The following is a 25,002-nucleotide window of genomic DNA, read 5'->3' as shown; positions in this document are numbered from 1 at the left end:
ATATCATCCTTAAGCCCCCACTTGGTTTGGGTGTTATTTTCAGTATGGAAGTGTTAGGCAGAATCCAGGGCAGTTCCCTTAGGGAGCACTACCTTAGATTAGGACTACAGGTGAGAGCAATAAATCTCCTTTGGTATCAGTCTGTACCACAAAGATTTAGTTGGTAGCTGTGGCTGAGCAGTCAGACTTATCTCAAGAGGGAGATGAGCAGTATTCAAGGTTGACACAATAGTTAGTACAGTACTATGGAGCAAGGAAACACGGACCAAAGCTTTGTATTAAAAAGAGAATATATATTTATTTTATACATTTCTAAGTCAACAGATAGATCACAGTAATAAAGTAAGTTAAGTTTAGTCAAAAGAAAAGCATTTACAACTCCCTATTCAATTGTAGGCAAGTTTGCTGTATAGTGAAAACTGAGCAAAACGGCACAGTGAAAACCAACTACAAATGGCAGTCTAACAATTCAACGAAAGGGAGGGAAAGTACAAGTTAAACCGAAATATCTTCAGACACCCACTAGCGACACTTCCCTGAAGTTTTGTGAACAAGTAATGCACAGTAACACTTTAGCAGAAAGATAAGTGAATGAAAACTGAGCAGAATGGCACTCCACAAGTTAAAACAGTAGGAAGGAAAAGGGGTTTAGAATATTTAGGTGCATCAACACATTTCTCATTGAAAACTAATCCAGTGAGAGCAGATCTAACAAATCAGCAAGAGTCAATAGGCCTGATCCAGAGTCAGTGGTACAGGACCAAGAGTTTAGGAGCAAAAATGTTCTTGTAGCTGCAGTCAAGTCTTTAGTAGAAAACTTTTGAAGAGGTAGATGCAAGGTGAAAGACAATGTTAGGAGAGAGGGAGGCCGACCCTACAACAAGGATTTAAAACACCTTTAGGGCTACCATAGAGAAAGGACGGCCTGGCGGAACAATGTACCTTAAACGTGGAGAAGTAGCTCCTGCGGTGGCGGTTGTTCCTGGTAGTTCCTGCAGGTCGAGGGATCCAACAGAGGAAGAGAGGTTCTCGTTGTGGAGGAAGGTTCGAGGTGCTGCACTAGACAGGGATGAAACCAGCCGCAGTGCTGCCAAACGAAGTTTAGAAGTTAGGCTTCTTTTAATCGCGGTCCGGGTCGATAGCTGCCTGGCTATCTGGTCTCCAAGTGCTGGGCACTGTCGATTCGACCAAGGCAGGTCCGAGGATGCAATAGGTGAACTGATTGACCCCACCAGCTCAAGGGAAGGAGGCGCTTTCGCTGAAGATCTCCTCTCGTCGTGTGGAAGAAAAGTGGTGAGACGATCCGGCAGGGCTTCACCAGTGGTGTAGATGCTGAAGAGGTCTCTGGCTTCTCTCCCCTTCGGTTCTGTAGCTCCAGTGGCGACGTCTTGCTCTTCCAGTCCTCAGGACCCTGCTTTTATGCAGAAAGAGACCCATTCATACAGCCTAGCTGTCACTCACACAGTGGAGTGATCATCTAGGTGGGAGACCCTTCCGCCTATCAGGTTAGAGTGCGACCCGAGTTGCTGTGGCAACTCTGTCAAGGGGTTCTACTCCCCCTCCCAAACAACAGACCCACCCCAGACTCAGTGGCGCCGAAAGGAGGGCTTCTTGGCAGAAACCCGCCAAAAGGACGAACAGAGGATCCCCGACCTGGGTTAGGAGTTTAGAGAAAGACACGAGAAAGAAATTATATAAAAGTTCTGGCAAATAAAACCTACTGGAGTAAAGTTAATAATAAAATAAACCGGCGGTATGTAAGAGGCTGTCAGAAAAAGCGGTAGCCTCGAACAATGGGAAAATCCCATAGGAAAATATTTGCGGTCGAATGTAAAAGGTAGTAACCACTGCCACCAGCCAGAAACTTTGTAGAGGGGGACTTTAAGGTACCCTCTCGAAAATGAACATAGGGGAAAAACTATTAACCCCTTCCAGTACTTCCATATTAAGATGGGGTGTGCTGGTTAGGTTCATAAAAATCGACTAGTAAAGTCAATAGGGACTTAACATGCCCTGGGAGACAGTAGTCGGTCCCAGGGTATGGAGTCTATGTTTGGGGGTTGCTACGACACCCCTGTGTCACTGCACAGAGGGTGCTGTGTAACATGTGCATAAAGATGGTTCCTATGGGTGAGAGAAAAGATCCCATAGGCATTAAACACAAAAATAGCCTAGGACACACATAGCAAAAATGCCTAAGAGTGGGAAAAAGAGTCTCACTCTTCGCAGATAAAAAGAAACAAACCCTTCAAATCCAGCAAAGCTGCTGGAGGACTCTATAGGTAAGGGAAATTAGCCATGAAATGAGAATTCTCCCTCCCTAACAGGAAGTTGTGAGAAAGGCATGGTATCAAGAGAGAAACAGACTCAAAGCAATTCATTTAAAAACCTTTCTGGGTTTCTGTAATGCCTGTCTGGCCCTAACCCTAAAGGGACTGGTGCTTCTTATGGCCTTTGCTGTCTAATAGTCCAAAATAAAAGTCTGTCTGCGTCTAAATCTATGTTTGCCCTGCCCTCACTCTTTACAAATATGTGGTAGGAAGTCTCTAAAAAAGGAAAATAGTGGCTCAACAGAAAATAGAAAACAAAAGTTGGTTTCAGGTGGTCTTCTCACCAAGTGTAGTTTGGTCAATCACACAAAAATTATTTCAATCAAAAAGGGTTGTTTGTAAGATCTTCGCCAGAGTCCTGGTAGTGGTTTCCAATACCCTCAGTATCTTTGGGTTCCCTTGCTCAAGCTTCAATCCTTTCAACACAAACAATAAGTCGCCAATTTGGTTGGGCCTCTCAGTGTTCTGTTTCCCAGGCCCCGTCCAGCTTTCAAACACAAATTCAATTTTATCAGAATGCACTTTGCTCCCTTTGGTAGGCCTCTCAGGGTGCCCATCCCCAAGCTTAGGCTCCTCTAGTTTCAAGCACAAGTTCAGCTTTTCAGGATGTGCATTTTCCTTATATACAGTTTCTCTCACATACAACCCTTTCATGGGGTAGAATCAGAGGCTTTTGAAAACACCAGGCTCTTTGCTCTTCCTAAGCGCGACCACTCTGATCCTTTGGCGCTCTACTTCTTACACTTGCGCTCCTTTGTACTTTTTATCTTCAGGTGCTTCATGCACCACTTTCATCTGTCTGTATTCCTTTCACTTTGTCGTGCACACTTTAAACTGTCCTTCTCGCTTTCCACTCCGTGCCGCTTTACAACTCTTGCTTTTCTCCCTTTCCCGCGCCAGCCACCTGCACGCTCCAGAGTTTCACTCTCTCTCCTGAATCCTTTGAGTAGAGGTCAGGGTCTTACCACCTGCTCCTCATGCACCCTTGGACCACGCACACGGCCCAAGGGAAAGAGCAATTGCACGGACACGGCCAGCAGGATACCGGCTGCCTAGCTCCGGCTCTCTGGAGACAAGGCTCCCTAGCCACGCTGCAGCCCCTCACAAGCACCGGGCCAGCATTGCGGCATGCCGTTCTCCTCTCGATCCTTCTTTCTGCAGTTCCCAGCTTCTTGGCTTCTCTGGTCCATTATGCTTCCCTAGCTCGCTCATTTACCTGTGCAAGACCAGACCTTTTATAGTGGCAACAACAGTCAAGTGGTGTCAGGTGAGAGAAACTAGAAGGTGTCACACCCACTAGTTCCGGGGGATCCGTCATCCAAGTGGCCAGGACACGGCCATCACTTTTGGATCCAGTTCCTGAAGGTGGACCAGTTTGGGAGTATCAGGTGGGTGAGGGGGCTTCGGGGAGTGGGCCACCGCATGGTGAGACGCAGTAACCGCTTCCTTACAACACCTTTACCCCATCCTACCAATTAAGATATTTAGCAACTCCAATTCCCCCCCCCCCCCCCCCCAACCCCGACCCCCTTTACAACACAAACACTTTCTCACGGACAACCTGCTATGAGAGAATGTTGTATACCGGGCATGTCCCAATACAATGGTAAGGCCAGGTCAGGCAAATACTGACCATCCCACACACCTGACGGCCATTAAATTCCCTTCATGGATAAAGGCAGAGCGTGAAAGCACACTCTAAGCGAGGCAAAGCACACAAAGAAACAGCAGTTCCAAGACGACAGTTTAACAGGAGGAGAAAGACAGCGAAACAGAAGGGGGTTGAAAGGAGGGAAGTTCGCTTGACCTTTTCAATAAGAAACTGTTGCTTTCATGATCCCTTGAGATTGGAAAGCGTAAGAACCGGAACAGGCTGAAGAATATTGCATTGGGGGTTAGAGATACCCGAGGCCCTCCCACACCAAGAATCAAGGCTGGGAGAATTCTCAACCCCTGTGGTGCTGTCCTTGGCTCCAAGAACAAAGCAGCGTTGGTGAAATCAACACAGCCGGTGAGTTGGGGAGACCGATACATGGCCGGTCTGTGCTGAAGCCAAGGTTGCCAGCAGCAACATTGTATGGCGAGCTGTGCAATGAACAGTGTTTGAAATATGTGTGATAAAAGTCGCAAGTAAAGTTGAACTGCAGATGAGTGATTGAACTTTGAAACAGAGATACAATACCTTTGACAGAGTGGTCCGGCACCACGTGGGAGCTCAAGGTATCCAGCTAAAAAGTGAAAGAGTTGTAGAGAATTGTGAATCGAAGTGGTCCTGCGGCGGGTGAAGCAAAACCCTGCACACAATCGAAAGTCTTCGATGTTGATACAGGAAAGGACATTTGTGGCAAAGTTGTTGAAAAAGTTGGTCCGAGACGGCAGATGGAGATCAATTGAAAACATTGTGTTAAAGTGAGTCTGAGCCCGGCGGAGGTGAACAGAAAATCAGCTGAGAATTTGTACGTGTGAAATCCATAGAAGGTGGGACTGAGCCCAGCGGAGGGGTGCCCAGGGTGAACGGAAAATCACCCAAGAATTTGTATGTGTGAAACCCTAAGGAGAAATTAACTTTGTCGTATTGCATCAGGCCGTCTGAAAAAAAGACTTTGAATGACAAAGAGACTTTGGCACAGAAGGCCACGATGTTGAAGTTCTGAACTGCACCCTCATGCAAGAGAAGCCAGAGACTGTGCTAAGCTTGCGTGTGCCGCCTTGTCCCATGTGGAAAATGTGGGCAAGGGAAGCAAACGGCTTGAATATCCCGACATATCATTTCTTTAACACTTTTTTAACACTTATCTTTTGCATACCATTGTTCCCCACACTATTTTTATTTAGAAGTACAGATTGGCAATAGCTTTATTAGTACAGGCCCTTTTATTTTGACAGACACCACTAGGACTGCGTTATTATTTGATGGTCCTAGCTTGCTCCCATCTTTAGATTTAGGTTTAGATAGGTGTTTTGGAAATCCAATTGAAGTTCAATAAACACCCTTGAACAGAGATCACTTGTATCCGTCTTACTGTTTGATACCATGCCTTCCTTACACAGGCGTGAATGGTCATTAAATGCCTGACTATTAGTGGAACAATTTGATTCTTTCTAGGGTAGGTTGCCCTTACTTTCCCCATGCGATTCCTATGGGTAATCTTTACTGTTCTTAGTTGCCTCCTCCTCGTTTCAGCATTTGTTGACCTTGGGGAGACAAGGCAAGATGGGATTTGACATTTACAGGCTACATTATTGACAAGGGGATTGGTAAAGTTGAGGGGGGGTCACTTGGTCCTGGTTTTGTATACAAAAGGTGATTCTTTTTGTATTAAATTACACCCCATGTTACACACCGGGACATGTGAGCACGGGTCTGTATAACACTTCCCATGATCTAAACTAGGGAAAGACAAAGAAGCGTTGGAATTAAGGTTATGTCTTTGTCTTACGTTGCTTGCCCCTTTTCTGGGGTTTGTTCTAGGATACTCTGTGTGTCTCTCTTGGGTTAGGGACAATCGACCTTGCATAAACCATAAAGGCGTCTGGGATCTTGAAGGCACGCCCCTGCACACTCAGACCAGAGAATCCAGCCTGCTAGGTGAAAGAGACCCAAGACACGCTGGCAAGGATACCAAGTATTTATTTCTACAAAATAGAAAAGCATTAGCAAAGACCTCTATCGTCCTGTTGAAATACTGCGTCTCTCCTAGGGTATTCTCCCGAGTGCAGCCCTGGACTTCCCTACCCAGGTGATCTGCCCTCACTTGTCCACCCCCAGGGTTGGGATCCAAAAGTAATGGCCCTCCCCTGGCCACCTGAATAGAGAACTCTTGGGGGCCTATATGGGAGACTACCCCTAGGTTTCTCACAAAGTGTCATGAGTAATAATTCACTTTCTTATCCGCTTGAGGAAGTAGGTATTCTTTGGTTCCTCGTCTGTTCTCCCTGCTGGCTCTGATTGCCGGTCCCATAGTGATAGAGGCTAGTTAAGCTGTCGCCTCGCTTCCCACGGTCGGTGGCAACCAGACCAAAGAGATCTTTGTTTGGTGTCTGCTCTGACACCTGCTTTGGCACAGTAACCGCATGGTTACAGTATTGTTCTGTTTTTATACCGTCGACCTCCGGTGCACAGAGGGAGGTCGGCCCACTCACTCACAGACCCGCACGGGCCTCGGGCACTCTGCCCACACAAAAGACTGCAACTACTCATTGCTGTTACTTGCTCCGGACTCCAAGTACCCGGGCAAACTTTATTGCTCCGCCCACATCACGTGACCTGGGTCTCCCCTCATCCACCTGACTGATCCAGGTTTACTACACCACAAGTATCTTACTTTGTCTTGTGTTTGTTTGCAGCAGCAATGTTTCAACTCAAGCTGTGTCTCATTAAAGGCTGGCACAGACACATTTAGGTTGTGAGTGACGTTTGGGAGTGACTACGGCAGCTCTCTGGAAAATCTCGTTGCTATGCGGGCTGTGTGCATACCCCCATTCAGTTATGCCGTCTGTGCGTCTTTATTGTGTTTTATGAAGACAAAGGCGGCACCACTGACTGAAGCCCTGGTTTCTGACATCTCTTGGGCTCCTGCAGTGGTCTTCCGCCGGTCTTCGTAGTTGTGAACTAGATTTAACACTTTGGACTGCGCTCCACTGCACTTCTTTATTTGTATGCTGCTTTCATTTGGGGAACTACACTATGTGGAAAATGTCTCTTCTGAAACGTTTCCTTTCTCTTTTTGTCCTGCACGCTACATGTATCTGCGCTATTCAATCTTCCATCAGAACCTCGGAAAGGATCTTCTGTTTTCTACAGCGATACAATGTTTCCTTCATTCCTTCTGCGTCTACCACTACTACAACAACATAGTATTTGTCCATCTTTGCTTGTTATGCTCAGATTGCTGTCAGGTGATGGAACACAACTATCACATTGGTTGCAGTTCTGTGCATCCTCGGGCAGCCTCCTCATCTCAGTTAGGGAATAGATATGCCTCAGGATTTGTATTCCTCTTCCTTACTTTTAACATGAGGGGGGATTTCATCGGGGTTCTGAAGGGGTGAATGTCAGATTCATCAATAATGAGAACAATTGGTAAAAAAAACAAAAAACAAAAAAAAAAAAAAACACATTACATCCAAGAATTAATTGTTAAACTGTTCTAGGGGCATCAGTTTCTTTCTAGTGGTGGCTACGGTTAGAATGACATATGTGGAATTCTACACATAGGGCAAAAGCGGTTCAAAAAGAGAGGTCATTGATGCAACACAATTACGAAGTGAAAGCACAAATGAGACCTTTTTTCCCGAAGGCTGAGCTGACAAAAACCAAAGGGGTGTTTACTTCTTCACGAGATGATCCTCCATGACTCCCGGTGTCAGACATTCCATGGTCACCGCAGAGAACTAATAAACTTGGTAAAGTAGATTCTCCTTCCTGTGAAACATAAAACAATATATAAAAGACTTCAAAAGAAACAATGAGGTTTTAGTCAGCAGGCAAATCCTATTATTATGGCAGTGTAACAGTGTTTTGCATTGATATATTTAACTGAATGTATTGGCATATCACAGAAAACACAAAAAAATCAACTCAACCATTGCAGGTAAAGAGAAAGCTCTCTTGGGAATGTTATTGTTCCAATGAATCGGACATGTATTTTTTAGCATATATTGATCGATCCTAAACAAAATTCCAATGCATCTTACCTTAGATTTTGTCACATTTACAAATGCGATACTCACGCATTGGCAAATCACCATCTTGTGCTAATCTTATCCGTTGATCCATCGCACTAAGTTCAAGTGCTCCCACAGCAGTAAATCATAAGACCCAAATCAAGCTGACATCTTTAGAAGCTTACGCCCCTTGTCTCAAGGCCAGTGCACGTCTCATGTCAATGTGTCCCATCTGCAAACCAACCAAGGCCAATCCTGCTTAGCTCCAGCATCCTGAATGCTACTAATCGGCCATGAAGCTGAGCAGGAGCGGCTTTGGTTGTTTTGCGGATGGAAAAAAATGACAGGAATCAAATTGCCACGACTTTTACCATTTCTCCAAACTGTAGGTCACACAAATCGGGGGGTTATTCCTCTCGTGACCATTCCTCTGGAGGAATTAGCGTAGCGTTCGCATTGAAAACATCAAATCCACAGTATGGCAAAGTGAAATGCCACCAAAAATACTGCCAAAAACAGGTGTAATTCTTCCAAAAAAAAGCAGTGCAGTTAGGTACAAGATGAAGGTTAATACATCCAGGAAACAAATTAAGCCACAGGTGCGTGCAATTTGTTCCAAACCTATATTTAAGGCCTATACCTTCCCCAAACAATTCCAAACTACATGCAGCCTTCAGACTATGTGGAGTACAGAATCCACAATTTGCTAATGTCCATCGACTTGCACTGGTGTGCAATGCAGCAGCAGCCAAAGATACCGGCCCACCAAATGCAGCGGAGAAGTTTGATCAACATGCTGCCCATACTTTGTGTTAGACTTTGCCCCTGGGTGGTGAATGATGGCCAAATAAACACTATCACCTGAACCAGGACACCATTGCAGACTAGCGGTCCCTGATTCAGGAGGACTTCCACTACTGGACCAACATCTGTACTGAAGCTGTTGGTTGTCCTGCATTTCATAGCAATTGGCACATTTCAGTACCCCAATAGAAGGCTAAATGGCATGTCGCAGCCAACATTCTAAAGCTCTGGTATTGGGGCTCTCATTTCCGTTGATCACTGTCATGGACTATACGAATGTGGCATTGGTGAACACTCCAACCTCCCCTTTCACCCCCCCACAATCTCCCCGTCCACCAAACAGTATAGCAGGTCTACTGCAAATGGAAATAGTACCATTTGTGAGACAGGCATGGTATCAAGAGACAGATCGGATTAAATAAACAGACAAATGGTTTTAAGAAAACATTATGGGATAATAAACAAAGGCAATCCAATGCCACAACTGCCTGGTAACAGACGTCTAAGGGGACTGAACAGGTAAAATATACCTTTATTGCACAGAGGATGGCAAATTATCAACAACTATATGTGCCAAAGAACAGTAAATAAAAAAAAACAGAAAAGACCCTAATTTAGCTCCAGATAATCCACATATAGAGATGCACATGGAGGATCTGACTATTTAAAAGTCCAGCCCAACCCACAGATACCGCACCCACAGATTGACCCAGCTCAAAGATTACCAGATTAACAGCCCAAAGATTATCGGCTTAAACACAGACAAACAAAGCGGAAACCCCACAATAGAATTCTGACTATAGCTCGATATCTCCTGAAGAATGTTCACTATTCACAGATCCAGAACAGAAACATGCTGAGAGTATAACCCTGTATAACTATATATAAGGGCCAGATGTGAAAGGCATTAAAACCTCTAAGTGATTGGAGACAGACTCCTATCGCTAAACTAAATCAACTCTTTTGTAAAGAGATTACAAAGGATCAATTGGTCACACACTATTTTTTTATACATTTTTTTTATATATTGGATGACGATTTGGAAGAATTAATGATTGTTTGATACTGTGTTTTAACACACTGATGTTTCTAAGGGCCGTTGAATTCTAGAAGTCCAAAACAAAAATCTGTCTGTGTCGTTGACAAAATATGGTAGGAAGTCTTCGGCAAAGAAAAATAGTGCTTCCAAAAAGAAATATAAGCCAAGGCTGGTTTCAGGCGGTTTTCCCCCAAGATGTAGTTCTGCTGTATTTGTATTATATTATTTATATAGCGTTTTACAACAGAACAACCATAATACATTAAACATGGAACACAGGAGCAATAAAATAAACGTGATTCAAACCAAAAAAACACCATGCAGAACAATTTGCATTTGGGAAGGGAGAGAAGAGGAAAGGTAAGGGAAGGAAGAAAGGGAAAGGGTAGAGGGAGTAGAGGGGAGTGTGGAAGTCAAGGGGGGGAGAGACAGGAATAGGTAATGGAACAGGAAGGTGAGGGGAAAGAAGAGGAGGAAGGGGAGAAGAGTCAGGGAGGGTGTTGCAGAAGGAGTGTTTTTAAGGAGGAACGGAAGGAGGAATAGGTGGGGATGGAGTGGATAGAGAAAGGGAGCGAGTTCCAATGTAAGGGGCAAGGAGTTGGAAAGAGCAGAAATGAGAAGAGGCACGGGGGGACAGAGTAAAAAGTGATCAGCGGAGCGTAGAGAGCGAGAGGGGGCATAGAAAGAGAAGAGAGGAGAGGTAAGGAGGGGCAAGGTCCTGAAGAGATTTAAAAACGAGACAAAGGAAGTGGTATTTAAGTTGGAAATGGAAGGGAAGCGCCAGCCTAGGTTGGCAAGTGAATTGGAGATGTGTACAATCAAAAAGGGCTGTTCCTAAAACCTTCTCCACAGGGTTCTTGCAATATTTTCAAACAACTTTCAAGGTCTCTGGTTCCTTGGAATTGCCTTCCCCAAGCTTCAATTTTTCCAAGCTTCAAACCGAATACAACAAATTTCCTCGTAGGCTTCTCTGGGTTCCCTACCCCAAGCTTAGGCCCCTTTTATGTAACACAAAAGTTCTGCTCGTCAGGCTGCGCACTTCGTTAATCAGAGTTCTTTCTGGGGCAGAATCAGAGACTTTCGAGAACGCCAGCCTCTTTGCTCCTCCTTAGCATGATAACTCTGATGAATAACCCCTCTCCTTTACTTCTACTTTCACAAGTCTCTTAACTTTCCTGTGTTGGGGTTTCCTAAACCCCTTTTCACACTTTCCATGCCTTTCATACTTTCTTCCCGCTTTACTGTGCAACTGTGCACACTTGCACCTGTTTCTTGCTCCTTTTCACTTTACTGTGCCTCTTGCACATTTCTCACTTTGTTGTGCACCCTTGCACCTTTCCCTTTTTGCTTTCGGGTTGCTCACGCCCTCTCTTGCTTCCAGGTCGCTTGCACCCTCTCTGTGTTTCTTTCGCTTTACAATTCCCTTCTTTTCTTGTTTCCGCACCGGCAGTGCCTTTCACTTTTAAAGTAAATTTCTCGTTTGAACTCTGCGCCTCTAGCGTATTAAAACGTGCTTCCTTTCAGTCTTCTTTCCTTTTGCAACATTTGCAATATGCTCTTTCCTTTAAACTTTCTTTACTTTCATGCCGCTTGCAAAATTTCAATTCCGCTCCAGCCACACGCACACTACCAGGTTTCTATCTTCCTTTTCTCATAAAACTCACCGATAAGCGCAGCGCTGGCAAGCGGTCTTCCTCTTGTTGCTTGGGTCAAGGTAAGAGTCTGACCACCTGCCCTTTCGACAAATTTGGGACTGGCACACGTCCCATGGGAACAAGCAGTTCCTTAAACACAGCCAGCAGCTTGCAGTCGAGTGCCTCACTCCTCACTCCTGCTCCTTGGAGACACGGCTCCCTAGCCACGGTGCACCCCCTCTGGCATACCGGTCAGAGTCTTTGCACAAGTTCTCCCGGTTACCGCTTCTTTCTGTTGCTCGTCTCCCGTGCTCCAAACTGCATCTCCAGCTCTCTCGTTCACCTGTGCAGAACCACACCTTTTATAGTCCTCAGAGGAGACAGGTGGAGCCAGGTGTGCACAGTTGGGGAAAAGTGCATGACCTTTCCTGACTATTAGTGAGACAATTCAAAAGGTGTTACATGGTAGGCCTCACTTTGTATTCCTATGTTGTTTCTATGGGTAATCCTCATTGCTTCTAATCGCGCCTCTTCTTCATCCTAGTTCGTATTGGAAATGTGGAGGGGGAGATTGGGTGTGATTGGAAAAATCCCATTAAGGCTGACGGAGAGTGGGTTGGAGTACAATTGGCAAAGGGGAATATGATGTCTCCGCCTTGGGTATTCTCCTCCCTATCCCCTGTGAACCTCCACTCTGGTGATCCTCCCTCGCTTGTCCACCCCCAGGGTCGGGATCCAAAAGTGATGGCCCTTGCCTGGCAACCGGAATGGAAGATCCCGGCAGAGTAGGTGGGAGAATACATTGGGTTTCCAACACATTCCATGAAGATTCAGATTGCATGTGATGCCAATCCGATTGTGACTCACCTCTCTGCCGGTTTTCCAGGTTCCACCCATGACAACCATGTTCCTATGGCACAGCATACTGTTAGGATCAAAGGACAGCAACTGGTTTGTTTGGGGATTTTGTGTAAATTGTCAAAACAGCAATGCAAAGTGCATGGGGGCAAGAAAGGATATGGACATGAGAAAAGCAGGGGCACAGGAGAAGTGCAATACACATGGCGTGCATACATAGTCGTCCTATCTACATAAAGCAGATGCTGCAACAAATCCACACTACAATCCCCACACCTTTCAACCCTCCAGAACCTTGGCATAGCTGAAGCACTTTGTAAGTACATTCACAGAAAATGCAGGATGGACCTGAAGGTCCCCATAATGGGCAATTCAGGATGCATGAAATGGGTCATTCCCAACAGCTCTCCCAGGCACAGGAACTGAGGCAACACCATATTTGATCACCTAGGTATGCAGGGAAGTTGACCCACCAATCGTTGCATATGCAAAGTCTCCATCACATCCTGGAAGCCAATCGATGAAGACTTTCCAAAGCAGGGGAAAGTAGCACATACTTTCTGCAACAGGTCAGCAAATGAGTATGGGCGATGATGCAGCTTGGGTGGTTTGACAAATCCAGGGAATTCGTCCCTGTTTAGCAGAAACCTGTGCAGTTCCCTCTGGGACCACTGCAAAAGATTTAAGATTACAGGTGTTGGCAGTAAACCCACTTGGTTGCAGTCTGTACCACACAGATTCACTGTGGTAGCTGTGGCTGAGCAGTCAGACTTCCCTCAAGAAGAGTTAGGCAGTATATAGAGGATACAGGATAGGTACAGAGGCACAGTAGTACAAGCAAACACTGACCAGAGCTAGGTGTAAAAGTATATACTTATTTATTTTAAAGGCACACTCATAAATTACACTAGCACAGAAAAAGGTAAGTACGTCAAAACACAGTCACTATTACTTATATGTACATCCCTAGTCATTTGTTGGACAAGTCTAAATAAACACCAATTATTTCCAAACAGAGGTGAGCGCTTAACGCCAGATGGCACTCCAACAAGGTATTAGAAAAGGGAGGGAAAAAGCAGAAGTGATGAAAGCAGCAAGGTAAAACACTTTTCACATAAGGTTAGCAAAGGCAGTCCACTGTGGAACAAGGAGAATTGGTTCGTGGCCCGCTTTAGAGAGCCAGGCGAAAATATGCCCAAGATCACACAATGTCACAAGTCTTTGCAGGTGAGTAGGAAAGGTTTTACTGAGCTTAGGAAAAGTTTAGTTAGGGTGTCCCAGGCTTACCCAGGTTCGAGAGCCGAGGGCTAAATCTACCCCGTACAATCGGTGGCAAGGGAAGCCGGGCGGGACACAGTACCTTTAAAAGTGGAAAGGATCCTCCAGCGGTGGTAGTTGTTCCTGGTAGTGGGTGCAAGTCGCAGCGTCGTCCAGAGGAAGAGGTGATCGCGACGTGGAGGAAAGCTGCAGGTCATTGCACTACCAGGGATGAGACCAGCCGTGGAGTTTTCCGGTCACAAAGGATTTTACCCCTCTTTCGCGGTTGAGGTAAAAAGTGGTATCCCAGTTGCCGGGGTGCTTGGCACAGGCAAGGCGGCCACGAGATGCTTCGGGACGGCGAAAAGAAGGCAGCAACTGGTTGTCCCCACCAGTTAAGGGAAGAAGACTCTCCGGCGGGAGATCTCCTCTGTCGTCGGAAAAAGTGGTGAGACGGTTCCGCAGGGCTTCACCGGTGGTGTAGTCTTGGCAGGTCGTCTCGGCTTCTCCCTCTTCGGCTTCTCAGGTCCTGTGGCGACTTCTGAAGAACCAGTCCCAAAAACCCTGCTTTTATGCAGCAAACCCCCATTCATACAGCCTAGCTGTCACTCAAACATGCTAAGTGGTGAGCGGGGTGGCTCACCACTTCGGCCAATCACATCAGAGTGCGACATGAGTTGGCAAGGCAAGGTGCCTAAACCCCCTCCCACACCCCCTGTGGTACCCAGACAGAATGGCACCACTGTGGAGGGCTTCTGTGCAGAAGCCCGCCAAAAGTGGAACAAAGGCTCGACTCGGGTTCAGGGTTACTGAAGTGAACCTAGACGCCATTTTGGCGTCGAGTTCTGGCAAAAAATCCCAACCGGTGGATTTATATTAAATAAATAAACCGGCGGTATCTTTAACATTGCACCAAAAAGTGGTGCATTAAAAACAATGGGAAATCCCATTGGGAAATATTCTGGTGGAATATTTCCGTGGTATCCACTGCCACCAGCCAGAACTCGGCGAGGGGGGACGGGACAGTACCCCCTCGACAACAGACCCAGGGGCAATTCTAATTGCCCCTACCAGTACTTCCACAGTAAGATGGTTTGTACTGGTTAGGTTCCTAAGTTAAGACTAGTAAAGTCAATGGTGACTTTACAGACCCAGGGGGACAGTAGTCAGTCCCAGGGTGTGGAGTCTATGTTTGGGGGCCTCGATGACACCCCTGTGTTACTGCACTGAGGGTGCTGTGTAACACACATTCAAAAACCCATGATAGCCTATGGGGAAAAAATACCCCCTAGCCCATAAGCACATAGCAAGTCACAGAAACACTCTCAAATCATGTCCAAGGGTGAGGGTAAAAGAGTCTCACTCTTGGCAGGAGAAAAAAATAAACCCCCAAAAATCCAGCAAAGCTGCTGGGGGACTCACTAGGTTAGGAAATTCAGCCTAAACAGAGAATTCTCCCTAACACTCCCGTTTCCCCCCCAAGCAGGAGCCATGCTGGGACATGGGAGGTGAGCCACTTAACCTAAACAATTCCTAGGGCAGGGATCTACAACCTTTGGCTTTCCAGATGTTTTGGACTACAACTCCCATGAACCCTAGCTAGTGCTGGCAATAGTGAGGGATCCTGGGATTTATAGTCCAAAACATCCGGAGAGCAGGAGGTTGCAGACCACAGCCATAGGGAACAGGGCAAGCAGGATCACACTGGGGTGATCCCTAACCTGACCTTAGAGAGCAGGCAATCCCAAGATAGGTATATTTGTTATCCGCCCTTATCCCAAAAAGACAACGGGAAACAGTTAACAATCACTGGAGAGCGCTGAACAAAACAAATGGGTGAAGGATACAGACAGAAATCTTGGTATGGACTAGCGAAGCAGAAAACAACCTTGGCTGGTTCGTCAACCAGAGACTGAGAAACTATATAGCAAAAATCAGTACAGAAGAGACTAATAAGAAACTAGGATACTAGCCAGAAGAGGGAGAGAAGGCAGAGAGAGAAATGTTGCATTGACTTGAATGCTGAAAAGGACAAAGAGCCTGTTCCAACTGACGAGGAGATATCACAAGGGGGTCAGAAGTCAGTCACCATTCCCAGGTTCAGAAAGAAACGTGTTTTGTTAGGATTTTCTTGTGTGGTAGGGACAGAATTCACAGTAGAGTCGGTTTTCTGGACGACCAACTATTTTCTTTGTGGGACATCCAAACAAGCACCCTTTAGACTTCTCATCTTTAGGGTAGGGCCCCACACATCAGGTAGACAGCAGGATTTGAAACAATAAGAAATATTCTTTAAGGGAATGACAGTGTCTGTATGCTGATTTTGACTTACCACAGTGCTATTCCCTAAGCAAAGGCACAAACACCAAGTGTTTTGAAGCGAGAGCCTCCACAAACACAACACCCAAAGCCCAAAAGACCAGTACTTTCATTGATGAGTACATTAACCATCAACACACACGTACTCAAATATATGGGTTACCTGTTACATGTACTCTGGCTATCCGCAACTACTGTGACTGATAATCAGGAACTCTGGGATGCCACAGGGAGGTGGCCCACAACAAGGGACACATCCGAACCAGCGTGTGCATTGAGTAAACATTCAGACTGCTTAAGGGAAGCCTCGGAAGCCTTCACCAGACAAATAGGAAGCTTGTGCATATCTCCGAGAAAAGAGGAATGATTGTCTGTGGAATGCTGTACAAAATGTTCATTCAGGGGAATGTCCCCAGACTTCAAGGATGACAAAAGGTGACGACAGGCCAGCTCAAGGTGGACCGGACAATGTAAGGAATGGATGCATCATCCTTCAGGAACTTGTTGGGATCCAGTTTCTTTTTCTCCAAATCTACTTTTATTTGGCAGTGGTAACTAAGCACACTTAGGTCTATAACATTATCCACAAACTGTTCTCTACCCGTATTAGACCACGCTCCCTTCTTCCCCTTCCTCCCTCTTACACAAAGTATGAGAGCTAGCCTCTGCACTCATCCTTTTAACATCCTCTCAGGAGTAGAGTCCATGTGTCTTTTGTACCAAACCTTCTGCTCTGGTATCCCTATAACTCCCCTCCATCATCACTATTATGTACCATTACAGTTAATTCATTCTCAATAACTTAAACCAAACGTCCATTTTCTGCCATATTTCTGTGTAAACGGTAGCCATTACATTTCAATGTTTACTTGTGAGTCATGCATCAGTACCGTCAACGTTTCCATTTCGATTATGTCACAGGCTTTAAGAGCCCCTCATTCCTTCTCAAGGGGGATGGGGGGGGGGTCTACTTTTTTCCAATTAATTGCTACAGAAACTCTTGCAGCTAATAAGAAAAAGTGTATCATATGTGGCAGATGTAACCAATTATTGCCCTCTTTTTGCAAGCCGAAGAGCACCAGGAATGGATCCATCCTCCTGGGGGTACCCTCCAGGTACCTGATCCAACCCAGCAACTCTTTCCAGTATCATTTAGTCATAGTTCAGGACCAGCATATGTGCCAGTACAAGCCTGCTTCCACACAGTTACGCCAACACTTCCGGGTCGTGCATGGAAACATCTTAGATAGCTTTAACATATACTGCCATCTGTGCAACAATTTCAGACCATGAAGTTCGTACTGGCATGAAATGGATGTCCCCGAGATCTTCACACATAATATAGACCATAACTGTTCATCCAGTACCTCTCCAAATCGCTTTCCCAAAATTTTCTTGAGACAATTTCCTTCTGTTTTAATGCCTCAACTATCTCCCGATACATTTTGGCAATGAGACCATATCAGTGCACGTGGTTGTCTAGTATTGCCCTCACCTACGTACTTAATGCTCTCCTCTCTGCTCGCTACTACGCAATCCTCTATTCTCATCCTCCTCGACCTGTCTGCAGCCTTTGATACAATAGATCACCCCTTAATTCTTACTACTCTGTCCTCCTTTGGCTTCAAAGGCTCTGTCCTCTCCTGGCTCTCCTCTTACCTCTCCAATCGTACCTTTGTTGCGTCCTGGGGCGGCAGCACCTCCTCCAACTTCTTCTTGGACTATGGCATCCCCCAGGGCTCTGTTCTAGGTCCTTTTCTTTTCTCTCTTTACACCTCCCTTCATGCCCCCGGTATCTCCTCTTTCGGCATTTCTCACCATTTCTAAGTGGATGACACCCAACTTTCTCTCCTTCTCTTCTTTCACTCCCAACCTCCAACAAACTATCTTCCTGCCTTACGGCCATCAAAAACTGGATGTCATCACATTTTCTTTCCCTCAACACTGACAAGACTGAAGTCCTTTTCTTTCCTCCTAACACGCTTTCCCCTTCATCCACTTTCCCCCTTCCAATCTCCCCATCTCCAACCATGCTCACAACCTTGGTCTCCACATTGACTCTTCCGTCTCCTTCTCTAACCACATCTCTCTGACCTCTCGTGCCTGTCGGCACCATCTCTTCAACATCCGTAAGATCCACTCCCCCCTCACCTTCCATGCTACCAAACTCCTAATCTCCTCCCTTATCTTCTCCCACCTCTTCTCCTGCTCTTCTCTCCTCTTTGGACTCCCTGTCTCTCATCTGGCCCGCCCTAAAATCCATCTACCACTCCTCTATCCGTACTCTGTCTCCTCGGTCCCTGTGATTCTATCTCCGCCTCACTCTCAGTTTAACTGGCTCCCGTTCTTCTCACAACTAAAATTTCAATTCCTCTGTCTAGTCTTCAAATCCCTACATGAACTTGCCCCCCCATCTCTCTTCTCTCCTCTCATTTTACACTCCCTCCCGCTCACTCCGCTCTGCTGAACTCTTCTTACTCACTGTACCCCCTGCGCCTCCTCACGCTTCCGTTCCTTTCAGCTCTTGGCCCCCCTACATTGGAACTCCTTACCTCTTTCTATCCGCTCCATTCCCACCTACTCATCCTTTCACACCTTCTTGAAAGCCCTGCTTCTCCACCCCCGTCCCCTGACTTACCTTCCCTACCTTCTCCCCTCTCCAACTCCCCTGTTCCAGGCAGTGAAGGGATGTTCTGCCATAATTGCCACTCCCTTTTAGTCTGCCTTGACACCATCTCTGGAATCTTAATCTTAAAGGAATGCATTTTAGATGACACTGCCAGGTAGAAAGGTTATCCGGGTGACGGGGTGCGCATATATATATATATTTTGATTCTACCTATAAATGGGATGGTGATTTTTAACCATCCAACCAGTTTCTCATTTATTCATTGTAGTACTAGGGATTGTTTGCCACGTATAATTCCTTGTAGTCCTTCTCATAATTTGGTAAGGCATGGTATCCAGGTCTGTATGCCATCCCTTTCCCCACTCCCATATGGGAAGAGTTGCAAATTCTACATGTTTAGTTTAAACCTTGTTAGGGCTCTGTATCAGTCTAGTGTTTCCACGGCTGCTGGGATGGACCTTGAAGGGTCTGCAAGTGTAATAAAATATCAGCGAACAGCCCTAGTTTAAACTCCCACCCCCAGCCATAATACCCTTTATTGGTGGATCCCTACTTAGCGCCACTAGCAGCTCCAATGCCAGAACAAATAACAATTGGGGCAGGGGGCATTCCCTGCCTGGTCCATCTTTTCAGGTTGAAGAGTTTTTACTCTCACCCATTACCCTGGGGCTAGAGTATACAGCCTTTATCCCCCTCAGCATATGTTCCCCAAAACAACTTTGTGCGAGCACTGCAAGCAGAAAGGACCAGTCAACACGGTCATAGGCATTTTCATCATATAGACAGACTAGGGCCTACCCATTATAAATCCCACTTTATTGGTGTCAACCAACTTGGGTATGAACCAGTCTAGTCTAGATGCTACTACTGTTGTGAACATGTTTGCATCAAAATTAAGAAGTGATATGGGTCCATATGCTGCACATTATTTTGGGTCTTTGCCCACTTTATGTAGCACTGTTATTAGAGCAGGTTTTAAAAAGACAGTGAGATATCGCCCTCCTCTAATATGCTATTGGATAATGTAACTAAGTAAGGAATGATGGTCTCTTTTAAGCTATTATAAAAGGAGACCATGAAGCTGTCCACTCCCGGGGCCTTCCCTGAAGACATCCTATATATTGCTGCCTTTATTTCCTCAGCTGTCATAGGCATGTCCAATTGGGCTGATTATGCTTTTTTACCAGAGTTATCAGATTTAAGGCTTCTATAGGCTTCGCACCTTGCGTCACTTGTGTATAGGCATGCTATAAATAAAATAATTTACCATATCATTCTATACTACTGTAAGTGAAGAAATACACTAATACTTTCCTTAATGTATAACGTCTGGTAAAATATTGCAAAACACTTATGTCGGCTGGAGAGGAGCGTTCATTTCCATCTACATCTCATTGTACGGATTCTTCTTTCCAGTCTTTGGGTCCTCAATCTGCATGTCAATAGTGAGTCCACCTTATACCCTCCATCTGCAATCGGTCTCTCCCAGAGCGAGGGCTTGTCGTTCCCGACACTTATTTCTGATTGTTTGTAACATCTCCTCCCCAACTTAACCCTCTACCTGCACTCTCTCCTCTCATATCTTTTTAAAAAGTTGTTTCTATAAAGGTTTTCTCCCATTTTTTCCTCAACACTTCCCTGATCAGCAAGCCTCTTATCGCACCTTTTGCTGCATCCCAGATCACACTCCCTTTCATCTCGACTGGGTCATTGTTTTTAACAAAACACCTTATCTCTTTTCTCAATTCTTCTTCAAAGATGTGATCTTTTAATCATGCGTCATGATTACAACTCTTCCTACTCTTCCTACTCTACGTAGTAAGTTGTGGTTTGACCACCCCACCTCCCTTATGTCACTATGGACTACTTCATATTTGTGCCCGTTTTCCATGAAGATGTAATCAATCCTTGCGTTTGATGATAACTTGGAAGTTCATCTTTTTCAAGCCTGTTTTTTCTCCTTTAGCCTAATGTAAAGCCTGTCTAGAGTTGGGTCAACCCACATATTAAAGTCCACTCCAATTATAAGTAATCTCTCAGCCATGTCAGGGACTAATTCCAATGCCTTCTGTGAGAAACCTGAAGGTGTCTCACCCGCTAGTCCCCGGGGATCTATCAGCCACGTGGCCAGGACACGGGCATCGCTTTTGGAACCAGTTCCTGGGTGAGGACCAGTGCGGGACCTGGTTGAGCGGTCTTCGGGGAGTAGGAGTGGGACACCGGATGGCGAGAAGCAAAATATCCCCTTCCCTGTAACACCTGTACCCCATCCTACCATGTAGGATATTTAGGAACTCAACCCCCCCACCCCCGCCTTTCACAACATGAACACTTTCTCAGGGACACCTTGCTATGAGAGAAAACGGACTAACACCCGAGCTGTATACCTGACCGGTCCCAATACAATGGTGAGGCAGGGTCAGGCAATTACTGACCGTCACACACACCTGACTTCCATTGCACTTCCCCCACACGGATAAAAGGCAGAGCATGAGAGCACACTCTGAGCAAGGCAAAGCACACAAGGCAGCAGCAGTTCCAAGATGGCAGTTTTACATGAGGAGAAAGACGGCAAAACAGAAGGGGATTGCAAGGAAGGAAGTGCCCTTGACCTTTTCGATGAGGAACTGTTACTTTCACAAACCCTTTGAGAATGAAAAGTAAGACCAGGGAACCTGGCTCAAGAATACTGCCTTGTGTGTCGGAGGAACCCGGTGCCCTCCCGCGTCGATAGCCAAGGCAGCGAGAATCGCTTGCCACCATGGTACTGTCCTTGACTCCTACAACAAAACAGCGCCAGTGAAATCAACACAGCCGGTGAGTTGGGGAGACTGATAACAGACCCGTCTGTGTTGAAGCCCAGGTTGCCAGCGGCATTGTAGTGTGGACGCTGAAGCGAACAGTGTATGAAGCGCATGTGATAACCAACGCAAGTAAAAAAATTGAACAGCAAATGAGTGATTGAACTTTGAAACCAAGATATGATACCCTTACAGAGTGGTCCGGCACCGCTTGTGTGCTCATTCAAAAGTCTCTGTAAGGTAGCCAACTGCGAGTGGAGAAAGGTGAAAGAGTGGCAAACAACTGTACATCGAAGTGGTCCTGCGACAGGTGGAGCAAAATCTTGTGCACAATCGAAAGTCTTCGATGTAAATACTGCCAAACAAGTTGATAACAAAATAGAGAACGTTGGTCGGAGCCCCAACGAGGGGGATCAATTGAAAGCTTTTGGGATAAAGCAAGTTTGGGTTAAAGTGAATTAAATTGCTCCGAGCCTGGCAGAGGGAGACTGATTGAACATTGCATTGAAACAGATCTGAGCCCGGTTGAGGAGGATCCGGGGTGGATAGTGAATCACCCGAAAAACTGAGTACATGTGAAGTTCCGAGAGGAAAATAACTTATTGTTTGTTCATCGCATCAGTCCCTCTGTAAGAAGAGACTTTGGAAGGAAAAGAGACTTGGGCACGGAAGGCCCTGATGCTAATGTTTGAACTGCACCTTGTGCTAGAGAAGCCAGAAACTGTGGCAAGCTAGAGTGTACCGCCTTATCCCATGCTGAAAATGCGGGGAAGGGAGGCCAATGGCCTGAACATTGTGGCATATCATTTGGTGAACACTTCTTTCATTTATATAACATTGTTTCCCACACTATTTGTATTTAGAGGTAAGGATTGGCAATAGGTTTATTAGTATAGGCCCTTTTATTTTGACAAGGCATCACTAGGACTGCATTAGTATTTGACGGTCATAGTTTTCTCCCATCTGTAGATTTAGGACTAGATAGGCATTTTTCAGACCCTTTTTGAAGTTCAATAAACACCCTTGAACTGTGGTCACTTGTGTCTGTCTTACTGCCGATACCATGCCTTCCTTATACTTCCCACAGAAGCTAGATTGGTTTTGATTGGGGCAATAAATGGAACCAAGTGAGGCCTTCACATTGCAGGCCCATCACTATCTCCAATGCTTTTTCCACTTTTAAAACATCCATTATCATAGACTGATTATTATTCCCACTGCCCGTACCCATCGTGTTCCCCTAGACCTATAATACTCTGCCCATTTGGCCAACACCATTTTCCTTTCTTACTCCCTTTTCAATCCAGTTTCTTGCATAAATAGGATGTCCAGGTTCTGTGTCTTGAAGTCCTTGCAAAAAAAACATCTTTTTGTGTTTCAATCCTTTCCCATGAAATGTTGCCACTTGCACACAACCCCGCCCCTGACCTGGCTCCTAATCAAAATCCTTTTCCGTGCCTGTGCAGACATTTCCTGATTTTGTCACTTCTCGGACCTTTGACACTACCTCTTTGAGTGCTACATGTATAACTCGGATATGCTCTCAGGGCTCTTTCAACTCAACCTCAAAGCAAAATCCCTATTAACTCTCCAAATTGTAGAACTAAAACAGGAGACTCCCATTTTGAAATGGGTCACTGGTGTAGTGCTCCTTATCCAGAGAGCATCACTTCCCATAAGTAAATTCAGAAATGTGCATTATCCCTCCATTTCTGGTTCCCTCCTTTCCACATGTCCAGCAAACAGCAAACAATGAGATTCCCCCTTTCTTCAGTGAAATCAGATATGTTTTTGTTGTGGTTGTTTTCATTATCTCTTTCTTTGTATCCCTTTCCCACCGATCGCAAGCTTGTCTTCATGAATTTTATAGAGTCATTTATCCTCTTCCTCATGTCTCCTTTTGTGTCCACCGCCTTTCTCTTGTCTTCCTAATGCGCTGATGGTAGCAGTCTTTCCCCGATTCGGGTGTTCTATATGTCAAAGGGATTGAGGTATTTCCTCTCCAGTATTGATGCTCTAGTCATCTCCCTTATCCTCAAAGACTAGGCTAGGGCAAACAGGTAAGCCCACCTATATCTAAGACAGAGAACCAGAAAGTCAACTGTCCGTAATCTCTCATTCTCTTGAGCATCATACTGGAGTGGTCGCAGAAAATTTCAGTTCAATGCTTGATTCTGACAAAAAACAATTGTCATATACATAAACAATGCACATAAAAGATATGATATCATTACTACTCCAATAAAACTGTTCCATTTGATAATACTAATCATAAAATATATGAGCCCATCATCGTTAACTTAGTACCAATGACTTTCTCACTCTTAATCGCCAGGCCCACACTGCAGAGACGTCGCTAGCATTGTAGCAAATTAACATGGCCTCATCCGTGGACCGGCATCCTCGCGCCAAGAATAGTGCCTTTAAATAATGTTGTCTCACTGGCAATGTCACTACACATATCAACATGAAATGTACAATGTTCGCATTCATGTTTCCACACAACGGACAGGTCGCTGGCAAAGACTAGCTGTGGGCAATATACCTATGCGCAGCTTAATGAACCGGGACCTTTCATATTTTGGATTTATATAATCCAGGTACTCTTCATAGCCCTCAGTTGTCTTTATAATGTGATACCGGGTCAAAGCCGTAGAACCTGTTGCCTTGAGGCTATTGTCTTGCATGGCCTTATCCAGGTCTGCAGCCTTTTTCGCTGCCTTGGATGCGTTAGATCTAGTACTTGGATTAGACCAATACTGAAAGCCCAGGTCACTCAGCATAGCATTCGCTTAACATGCCTAACCCATGGTAGGGAGAAACCCCCTGTTGGATTAATAACGTCCATCAGGTAGTCTTTATACTGTAATATGGTACAGATTGACCAGAGCTGGATCCAATAGTAAACAAGCATGTACGACAAATATGTTCGATACTCTGTATTCCTGTTTCCTGGATTACAGGTACATTTGGTGCAGATCAGATAATGGTAACCCCAGGATGTTCTTGAAATAGTTATGTTTCAACTATGGCTAAGGAACAATCCCTTCCTGTGCCCATAGCTCGATTTTCGATCCTGCAAAGGCTATCACTTTTCACTCTGACTTTTGCTAGAATTTCCAATTCTTCTTTGAAATAGTGACACTATCACCACTGATCTGGGACATTTGGCCAAGCCTCCTCCTTTATGCGCTCTGTCTATGCTCCATTCTTTCCCACATACGTCCTCCATTAGGTCGTTAATCATCCTTTTTACTTTCTTTTATACTTTATCTGGCGTTGCCCCCAGTTCTGCTTCCCTCAGTCCCAGAATTCTCAGGTTGTTCCTTCTTTGCCCATTTTCCAGATCATCCACTTTTAGGGCCAGTTCTGATTCTCTCACTTCCAGATCATCAGGCTGACTTAATATTTCATTTCCATTAAGTCTGCCGACAGTGGTTGTCTATTCCTTCCAGTCTGTCCTCCAGTTTGTCTATTCTGCCCCAGATCTCCGATATGGAGTAATGCAAGTCTGTTCGGCAGGCTTTAATCTCATTCAGTATGCTTATGATGTCCAATTTTGTCACCACACCCTTTTGGGGGAACAGGGAGTACTTCTGTATGGTGGTCTAATATGGAAATTGCTGCACTGTTATTAGGTCTCTGGACTTTTTGTAACTGCCAG

The 25,002-nt window shown here is 45.4% G+C and overlaps 1 protein-coding gene across 1 annotated transcript in view; it reads right to left on the bottom strand.

The window, feature by feature from the left end:
* Nucleotides 1–25,002, bottom strand: part of PIGG (phosphatidylinositol glycan anchor biosynthesis class G (EMM blood group)) — a 1,567,692-nt gene that overhangs the window by 900,983 nt on the left and 641,707 nt on the right. The window contains exon 5 of the mRNA XM_069626359.1: nt 7,617–7,755. Coding sequence (XP_069482460.1) covers nt 7,617–7,755 — 139 coding nt within the window. The remainder of the gene's footprint in view (nt 1–7,616; nt 7,756–25,002) is intronic.

This window comes from Ambystoma mexicanum, chromosome 6p (assembly GCF_040938575.1).
Source record: "Ambystoma mexicanum isolate Mex_15411 chromosome 6p, UKY_AmexF1_1, whole genome shotgun sequence".
NCBI classification, from domain to species: domain Eukaryota; kingdom Metazoa; phylum Chordata; class Amphibia; order Caudata; family Ambystomatidae; genus Ambystoma; species Ambystoma mexicanum.
This window is presented reverse-complemented; position numbering and strand designations above follow the sequence as displayed.